A 7960-nucleotide genomic window follows, 5' to 3' on the forward strand; every position below is an offset into this window, starting at 1 on the left:
TCTACCAAAAATTATAGAAAAAAAGCACAAAGTGGGGGGTGGCAGAGGTAGAAACCCAGGAATGTACGTGTGCCGAGGGTGGTTGGGGTGGTGGTAGTATCTGTCCAGCAATGATAGAAGAATCACAAATGCAAGAGCAACGTCCTTTGAAGATCTTTCCTAAGAACTGGGCGGGAGTCTCACCTCCCCAGCTGCCCATGCTTGATTAGTCCTGGTGGGTGACCCCCCCCGGAGTCTTCAGCTTTCCCCAAAGGGGAGACAAGCCTCTCCCCAGCTCGTTGCCTTCCTCCATTCCCTTGGCCTCCTTAGAATAAGCTTCAGACGCTCTCAGTCTCAGGGAATCACAGGTTTTCTGCCAGGGGGTGGAGACATCTGGGATGGGAATCTCCGACGCCTAACCTTGTAAAGAGACCCCCCCCCCATTTTGTCAGGAGAGCTCCCTGGGGTACCCCAGCCCTTGAAGATGCCACTGTGATGCAGCAACCGAGGTCGTCCTGTGCCTGGAGAGAGGTCTTCTTTCCCTGGAGTGAGGTCGGTCAGCGAGACTCCTGGGCATTGATCCTCATGGCTGGTCTTCTGTTTCTTTCCCCAGAGAACAGTAACAGTGAATATGTGGAGGTCTTGCCTTGAAGACAAGGAGACTGAACAAAGCAATTCGAGAAGACGTCAGGTGTCAGCTCTCACCGGTGACCCTGCTTCTCCTGCAGATGTGGACCTGGAATGCTGAGCTGTAAGTGAGCTATTCAGACTCTCCTGGACTGGGCGACTGAAGATGTTCTGTCCACCAGCCTCAGAGAACTCGCTCCCCATGTCCCCACCTCCCATGCATCCACCACGAGCAGCTTTGAAACCTTTCCCCCTGAGCACTCTTCTTTCTTGGAATAGGACAGCCGGAACCTATTCTCCCTGACTTATCAAAGATACCACTACATCATGGGTGACACCCTCCTTTAGACCAGGCAATCGGAAGCACAGCTTCATACAGAAGAGAACACACTTGGCCGTGAGCTAGGAGCCTGAGTTCCAGCCCTGTGGCTACGTGACTTCGGATAAACCTCTTCCCCAGTCTGGGTCTCCATTTCTTCATCTGTAAAACAAACACTGCCCCTGCCCCTGTGCTGAGCCCAGCTGTATCTGGTGGAGTTGAGGGGTCCTGGGGTGATGGAGATGTACGTGGAATTGGCATGGGTCTCCATCCTCCCAAACAGCCAACATGGTCTCTGCGCCTGCCTGTCCTGGGCTTGGTCATGATGGGGGCCCTGACCCCTCCCACACCCTTCTCCCCCTTCATTCTAGCTCTCCTCTTTCTTACTAATCTTGATATTCCTGCCAAACATATCCATGGATGCATTATCTCCCTGGTTTTGCCCAATTTCACTAATGCACGAACCACTTCAGCAGCATGGATGTAGCTGTGTACCACACTGATAGGTGTGGGGATTTTGAAGGTACCCTCCTACGTGTGGTTCCTGTTCCCGCTGGATTCTAAGTGCCCCCCAAAGCACGCTTGGGTCTCCCTCCTATTCTCCAGCGTGGAAATGTGTGCTGTGTAGAGCCGTGCCTGTTCACAGAACTTTCTGACCGGAAGCACATTCCTGAAGGGTTTGTTGAATTGGTTCTAAGTCCTTTGAATTTTTCTGCTGGTTCGACATTCTAACTAAGACCTGATTAGTGTGGAATGTGCCAATTCTATGCCCATCCTCTTACCTATCTTCAAGCCATAGTGATTCATTTTACCCTACTGGTCTTATCTTTCAAAGTTATTCAAGAGAGGAGCTCGAGATTTCCGGATGACATGAACAAACATTGTGGTTGGAGTCCTAAAGTGTAAGCCATTCTGAGTTTCTGGCTCATAGAAATTCAGAGCTATTACCAAGTAGGTAAGAAGTGAAATGCAGTCACCATATTCAGAGAGCTGAGGGCACCAGAAGCAAGCCTGCTTCTTGGGGTTCAGTCCCTAGTCTTTGATTCTATAACCAAAGAAGCATGTGTCAGTTGCCAGAGTCCCGAGCAATCTTTGGCACAGAAAACATATTCAGGGCCAATGAAAATATATTTATTTCTTGAACAAATGACTGAATAAGTCAGTATATAAAATGTAGCCACTCGTTCCAGATAGCAGAGATTTGTTTGGGCTTCATTCATTTCAAACCTAGTAGAACAAGACTGTTAGTTCAAGACCTTGCAGTCGTAATTCTCGTAGAAGTGATTTCCTTTTTCTGAGTACCCGTGCATAGCACTTTACATGATGCTTGGTCCCCCGTGGGATTTCACCACATTTCTCAACCAAGCAAGCCACACTGAGTAGCCGATGTGGATGCCATGCTATAATTTGCTGAATTTTTTTTAGAAGACCTTGAACAGGTCACGTGAAGGACAGTTGCAAGATCCTGGTAGGTGGGACTGGAAGCAGTGTGGGGCGGGGGAGGGGAAGACCTGAGAAACAACAATGGCAGGTATATTAAGTGTTTGGGGTGCCATTCTGTGACAGAGGATACAACGCCTACCAGCAGAACTCACACCAGTGCTGGCTATCTATAGGAGGGCAGTGTTAGCCGTATGGCAAAAAGAACTCTGAACCCACTAGAACAATCTTACACTAAGAGCCTGCCCTGTGTTGTAGTTTAAGTGGAGGGTGATATTTTCCAAGGATATGGGAGAGATGCGTCCTGCCCCGAGAAGAAATTAGACTGCCTGAATGCTAAGGTACCTTCCAGTTCAAGGATTGTTGGATCCTATGGTCATCTCTTAACAGTTTAGTGGGAATCTCTCTCCCTCTCTTTCTTTTTTGGACTTCCATATGGAGAGTGGTGTTAATCACATCCCTTAATTCTTAACTCATTATCACCATTAATCCATGTAAGACCTTTCTTCTGTTTTATTTCATTGCTATCCTCTTTGCCTCGCATTCCAATGATCACACCCTTCCCCATGGGAAGTTGCTCAATACTATTTGATATACACCTTTGATATGTATGCACCCTTGTAGAAGGTACAGCATTGGTTGTGAATACAGGTCTTTTATATTTACATAGACAATATTCTATTGTTCCAATTATGTTATTACCTTTCTCACTGAACACCATGTTTGGTTCTAGTCTATATTGTTGAGTGTAATTCAGTCTCTTTTTTTTTTAAGTTTATTTATTTTGAGAGAGAGAGAGAGAGAGAGAGTGTGTGTGTGTGTGTGTGTGTGTGAGCAGGGGAGGGGTACTTGTGAGTGAGAGGGAGAGAGAGAATCCCAAGCAGGCTCCACACTGTCAGCTTGGAGCCTGATGCAGGGCTCGAACTCACGAACCCAGAGATCATGACCTGCGCTGAAATCAAGAGTTCGACATTCAACCGACTGAGCCAGCTGGGCATCCCAGAGTATAATTCAGCACCTTAAATGGTGCATGGTATTCCGCAGTGTGCTCTCACCAGCTTATCCTTTCCTCTAGAGATAGACATCTAGGTTGGTTCCAGCACAACGGTCTGTGGAGCAAGCTTGAACGAGTCCCCGTATGGAAGTGTAAGAGAGTTTCTCTGAACTGTATGATCCTAAGATATGCTCATGTTTAATTATGATGCAGTCAAACCCATCAGGTGCCTTTTGATTCTTCTGTAATAAGCTCTTTACTCCGAGATCATGAAAAAAAGTTATCCTGCATTTTCTTTCACTTGCTTTTATACCTTTACCCTCTGCAGGTAAGGTTTCAGTGATGGCAAGGTCTCTTGTACTCCTCACTGACACTTTCCCAGTAACAAGAAAAGCCTTTCACACATAGTTGATGTTCAATAAATATTTCTCAAGTGAAGGATGAATCCAGGGTGAACCTCTGTCCATGGTAAGAGGTATTTCCAACTTTGTATTTCTCCATATAGATTGGAGTAGTTTTCCCATTTCAACCTACTTAATAGTTAATGTCCCCTCTGATTTACAGTTCCTCCTTTATCCACAATGGTTCCAATGTTCTAATCTTATTGTCTGGTAGGATAGGCACCCTTTTATTTTTCAAACCGACTGAGTTATCTGTGGACCTTGGTTCCTCCATATACATTTAAGGATAAATATGTTACATTGCTCAAAACATCTTGATGGAATTTTGAGTGAATTTGCAAAGAGTTTGTAATTAGGGAAAACAGACATTCTTGTAATGCTGTCCCATGCATAAACATGCTATGTCAATTTACTCAGGTCATTTTTTTTTTTTAATTTAAGTAGGCTTCATGCCCAGCACAGAGCCCAATGTGGGGCTTGAGCTCATGACCCTGGGATCATGACCTGAGCTGAGATCAAGAGTTGGACACTTCACTATATGCTAACTTGGATGTAAATTTAAAAAATAAATAAAATGGTAAAAAAAGAAAAAAAAGTTGGACATTTAACTAACCAAGCCACCCAGGTGTGCTGTCTTTTTTGTTCTTTAATGGAATCACAAATTTTCACTAGAGAAGTCTTGTACATTCTGTTAGATTAATTCCTAATTGTTTTTAGTTGTTACATATTCTGTCTTTTATTTTATTACATTTCTAGTAGCCTATGGCAGTGGAAAATGTTTACTCTCTTGTTGGGATCTACTGGTCTACCCGTTGATCCTACTGTAAATCAAATTGTAAATTCTATGTAAATGATTTTGTCGGCTGTAAATAACACCACTCTGTTCTGTTTCCACACTTGTGAATCTACTTATTTTCCATGTTTCCGTGCTGAAATCTCGAGTATCCACTAAACAGTAATCACAAAAGGGGTCATTCTTGTGTGGGTCCCAGCACTGCATGGAAAGTTTAGAAACTTTCTCCATTTCGCCACCACGTTTGCTGTTTTCATCAGAAATGTTTTGAGATCTGTTAAGTGATTTCTGCATCTACCGAAATTGTCGCATTCCTTTTATCTTCATTCCATGAGAGGTAAATTATTGTAATAAAATTGCTGAGATGATCCCATCCTTTCATTGCTTCCCTTGACCATGCTGTATTATTTTCAATAAACTGTTGAACTTGGTAAGTGAATACTTCATTTAAGAGTTTTGCATTAAAGGGACGCCTGGGTGGCTCAGTTGGTAAGCGTCCAACTCTTGATTTTGGCTCAGGTCATGATCTCACTGTTTTCTGAGATGGAGCCTCGTCTCGTGGATCTTCACATTGACTGTGCTGAGTCCAAGCTGGGGAGGGACAGAAGGAGAGAGAGAATCTGAAGTAGGCTTGGGCTCCAAGCTGTCAGCACAGAGCCCAATGTGGGGCTCAAACTCAGGAACCATGAGATCATAACCTGAGCTGATGTCAGATGCTTAACCAACTGAGCCACCCAGATGCCCCAGTCTGGCCATTGATTATGTGTATGTGTGTGTGTGTACACTGGCTTATTTCCACATTTTGTAATAAATACATATAAGGCCATTATTTTAGCTCATGGTACTATTTTAGAAGTATCCCACAAATTTTAACATGAATAGTATTTATTGCTGTGTAGGTCAAAGTAGTTTTAATTTCTATCAAAATGTCCTCTTCAATCCAAGGATAATTTAGTAGTTTGTTATTGTTTTTACACATATATTTTAGCTTTTATTTTTGTGTCAATTCCAAACTGTAAAGCATTAAGAGTTCAATAACATGGTTTGACTTGATTTCTGATGCTTCCGTGGTGAACATTCTGTGAATATTTCATTTGTTTGAGAATTGTTTTTCCTTGTCATTTTGAAGTTCATTCTCGTGACCCATCCCATGTATTCAAGATTATGAATCATGCCAAACAAATATTTTATAGAAACTAATTACAATAGTTGGTATACAGATTGGCCCCCCCAGTTTTGCCATACCTGTTTTAACTATGTTAGTGGTATATTTTTAGGTGTATATCATTTCATAATTATTTTATAATCCTCTTAATCTATTTCTTTTATATGAAGTGATTCTCTTGGTCTCTTAGGATTTTTTTTTTGCCTTTAATTATATTTTGCTTCATATTAAAATTGCTGTCCTGGCTTTCTTTTCATTCATACTTTCCTAGTATATAATTTCCCATCCTTTTGTTTACAAGTTTTCTTGTATCTTTTGTGTTAACTCTGTCTTCTGTAAACAAAATGTTGCCGGATCTAATTTTTCCCCAAGATTGTCTCCTTTTGTTTGGCAAGGTCAATACACTTACATTTATTACAATTTGTCTATTGGAATCCATTTCTGTCATTGTTATGAGATGAATGTTTATGTCCTTCAGTCCCCACATATGTTGAAGCTCTAATCCCCAAAGTGATTAAAAACAATTTTTTTTAATGTTTATTTTTGACATAGAGCACGAGCAGGGAGGATCAGAGAGAGAGGGAGACACAGAATCCAAAGCAGGCTCCAGGCTCTGAGCTGTCAGCACAGAGCCCCACACGGGGCTCGAACTCATGGACTGTGAGATCATGACCTCAGCCGCAGTCGGATGCCCTACCGACTGAGCCACCCAGATGCCCCTCTAATCCCCAATGTGGTTTAGAGGTGGGGCATTTGGGAGGTAATTAGGTTGAGAGGAGGCCATGAGGGCGGCCCTAATCCCTCTCATGATGGGATTAGGGCTTTTAGGAGAAGAGACGACAGAGTGCTCTCTCCATGTGTAAGTGCCAAGAAAGGCTTTGTGAAGACACAGTAAGAAGGTGGCTGTTTGCACTGCTGGCAGTGACCGTCACCACATACCGAATCTGGGACACCTGATTTAGGACTTCCCATCCTCTGGAACGGTGAGAAATAGATTCTAATGCAATGTTTGTTGTTTAAACCACCCAACCCAGGGGCACCTGGGCTCAGTGGCTCAGTCGGTTAAGCCTCCGACTTCAGCTCAGGTCATGATCTCGCGGTTTGTGGGTTCGGGCCCCGCATCAGACTCTGTGATGACAGCTCGGAGCCTGGAGCCTGCCTCCCATTCTGGGTCTCCCTCTCTCTCTGCCCCTCCCCGACTCATGCTGTGTGTGTGTGTGTGCGCGCGCGTGTGTGTGTCTCAAAAATAAACATTAAAAAAAATTTTAACCACCCAATCTACAGTGTTTTGTTATAGCTGCCTGAACTAAGATAGAAATCTTATTAGCCTTTATATTTACTATGCATTTTGTTTCCTCCCTACCTCTCTTCTGCTTTCTAGTGAATAGATCACATTTACCTGTGTACCTTGAAGGCTCTATTTTTAAAAAAAAATTTTTTTAACGTTTATTTATTTTTGAGACAGAGAGAGACAGCATGACTGGGGGAGGGGCAGAGAGAGAGGGAGACACAGAATCAGAAGCAGGCTCCAGGCTCCGAGCCATCAGCCCAGAGCCCGACGCGGGGCTCGAACTCACAGACCTCGAGATCATGACCTGAGCTGAAGTCAGACGTTTAACCGACTGAGCCACCCAGGTGCCCCGGCTCTATTTTTTTAAAAGACAGTTTTTGGTAGTCACCCCTACCTTATAAAGACATGTATTTTTGCTTTTCTCTACAATATTTAAGATAGATCAATTGTTATAATTAAGCATACTCTCATTTCACTTCTGTTACCATCATCACTCTTACTTATCTTGCTTTCTGATGTTATCTAAAATTTGAATTATTATCTATTCCTTTTGGGTCCTTCATCATTTAAATAAACTATAGAGTTAATTTCTCATCCTTACTTCCTATACATTTCCAAACTCATAGCAGTCTCCGGAGTTTATTACTTTTCTTACTAGAATATTTCCTCCAAGGGTATTTGCAAAGAGGGTCTTTGAGTAGCAAACCTTTTATAGCCTCACATACCTACAGCTTCCTTTTATGTCCGTTTAAACAATAGTTGAGCTGAACGTACAATATAGGCTTAAGGTGATTTTCTTTCAACAACATAAAAATCTTAAGCCATTATCATTTTGTATCCAGGATTCTTATTGACATGTCTAATGTCAATCTGATTCTCTTTATTATCTGATTGTTTTTTTTTTTCCTGGAAACTTTAAAGGTGGTCTGTCTTTTTTTTTTTTTTTTTTTA

The 7960-nt window shown here is 42.7% G+C and overlaps 1 protein-coding gene across 1 annotated transcript in view; it reads left to right on the plus strand.

Annotated features, from left to right (window-relative positions):
* Nucleotides 1-7960, plus strand: part of SH2D1B (SH2 domain containing 1B) — a 31412-nt gene that overhangs the window by 22520 nt on the left and 932 nt on the right. The window contains exon 4 of the mRNA XM_049635282.1: nucleotides 593-7930. Coding sequence (XP_049491239.1) covers nucleotides 593-630 — 38 coding nt within the window. The 3' untranslated portion in view covers nucleotides 631-7930. The remainder of the gene's footprint in view (nucleotides 1-592; nucleotides 7931-7960) is intronic.

This window comes from Panthera uncia, chromosome F1 (assembly GCF_023721935.1).
Source record: "Panthera uncia isolate 11264 chromosome F1, Puncia_PCG_1.0, whole genome shotgun sequence".
NCBI lineage: Eukaryota > Metazoa > Chordata > Mammalia > Carnivora > Felidae > Panthera > Panthera uncia.